Source organism: Myotis brandtii, unplaced genomic scaffold, assembly GCF_000412655.1.
Source record: "Myotis brandtii unplaced genomic scaffold, ASM41265v1 scaffold833, whole genome shotgun sequence".
Classification (NCBI taxonomy): domain Eukaryota; kingdom Metazoa; phylum Chordata; class Mammalia; order Chiroptera; family Vespertilionidae; genus Myotis; species Myotis brandtii.
In genome coordinates, this window is record NW_005371384.1 from 427,732 (window position 1) to 428,783 (window position 1,052).

At 63.4% G+C, this 1,052-nt stretch overlaps 1 protein-coding gene across 3 annotated transcripts in view; it reads left to right on the forward strand.

The window, feature by feature from the left end:
* The first annotated feature begins 212 nt into the window (after window positions 1–212).
* Window positions 213–1,052, forward strand: part of SMAD7 (SMAD family member 7) — a 28,166-nt gene continuing 27,326 nt past the window's right edge. Inside the window, exon 1 of one of the 3 annotated variants that reach the window (XM_014531967.1) lies at window positions 213–524. Coding sequence is in view for 2 of the 3 variants with exons in the window: in XM_005884492.2 (XP_005884554.1) it covers window positions 700–772 (73 nt within the window). In the remaining variant the exon portion in view is untranslated. Of the gene's footprint in view, window positions 525–548; window positions 773–1,052 lie in introns of those variants that run through there. The other 2 variants (XM_005884492.2, XM_005884491.2) reach the window with 2 other exon arrangements.

A 1,052-nucleotide genomic window follows, 5' to 3' on the forward strand; every position in this document is an offset into this window, starting at 1 on the left:
CCCGCCCAGTCGCCCTCGTCCTATTCGCTCCCCCTCCTGCTGTGCAAAGTGTTCAGGTGGCCGGATCTCAGGCATTCCTCGGAAGTCAAGAGGCTGTGTTGCTGTGAATCTTACGGGAAGATCAACCCGGAGCTGGTGTGCTGCAACCCCCATCACCTTAGTCGACTCTGCGAACTAGGTGAGAAGTTGTTCGGCGCCCACCCCCTACCCCCGGCGCTGCAGTGATGGAGGAAAAGCCCCCGTGGGCTGTGTGTGTGGGGAGCCACCGCTCCGGAGGGGAGTGTTCAGCCCTTCCTGGTGGGAGACTTGGGGACGAGTGAAGAAGGGACAGGGAAACTGGAGGGCGTTCCCGGGGGTTCCCTTACAGATGCTTCTCCTATGCTGTCCCGGTGGCGGCTGTGGCGCGGCTCGTGCACACTCTGCAGACAGGCGGTTAGAAATTAGGCGTCCTCACTTCCGGATCAGCCAAGGGGTGCAGAGAGAAGTAGGGGTCACGCCTCCCCCGCACCCGGAAAGGCGTTGAGGTGTGTGGCCGAGTTGGATTTGGTCCAAGCCCGCCAAGGAAGGCTAGGAGAAGCGAGCTGTAAAGGCTGGGAAGTCTCTGCTCCTTTAGTCAATACGGAGAGTCACTCGGGCGCAGGGGCCCGGATACTGCCCTGGCCGCGCAGCTTTAGGGATCCGGGGGCAAAGAGGGTTAGGATGGGAGGCCGGACCCTCACAACTCTACCCTCCACGCTGCCAGCCCAGGGTCACAGAGAACAAGGAGTCCGAAGTTGGTTGCTCCCTGCTTCCCTTTCTTCCCGCCCCAGAAAGCACAGCGTTCACTGTAGGGGGTGGTCTGCCGGCCCCTCCGGCGCTGCCCCTTCCTGCGCTGGGCCTGGACCGAGACCCCAGCCGCCGCCTCTCTGTCCGCGCGGCCTCCTCCACTGCTTCCCTTTTTTCTGGGTCTAGGTGCAGGGTGGGGGAAGGGTGCGCCCCGGTGCCAACAGAGCCTCCTAAGTCCACCAGCGCACTTGGGGTGTCTCTGGGGTGGGCTGGGAAGGGGAGCCGGG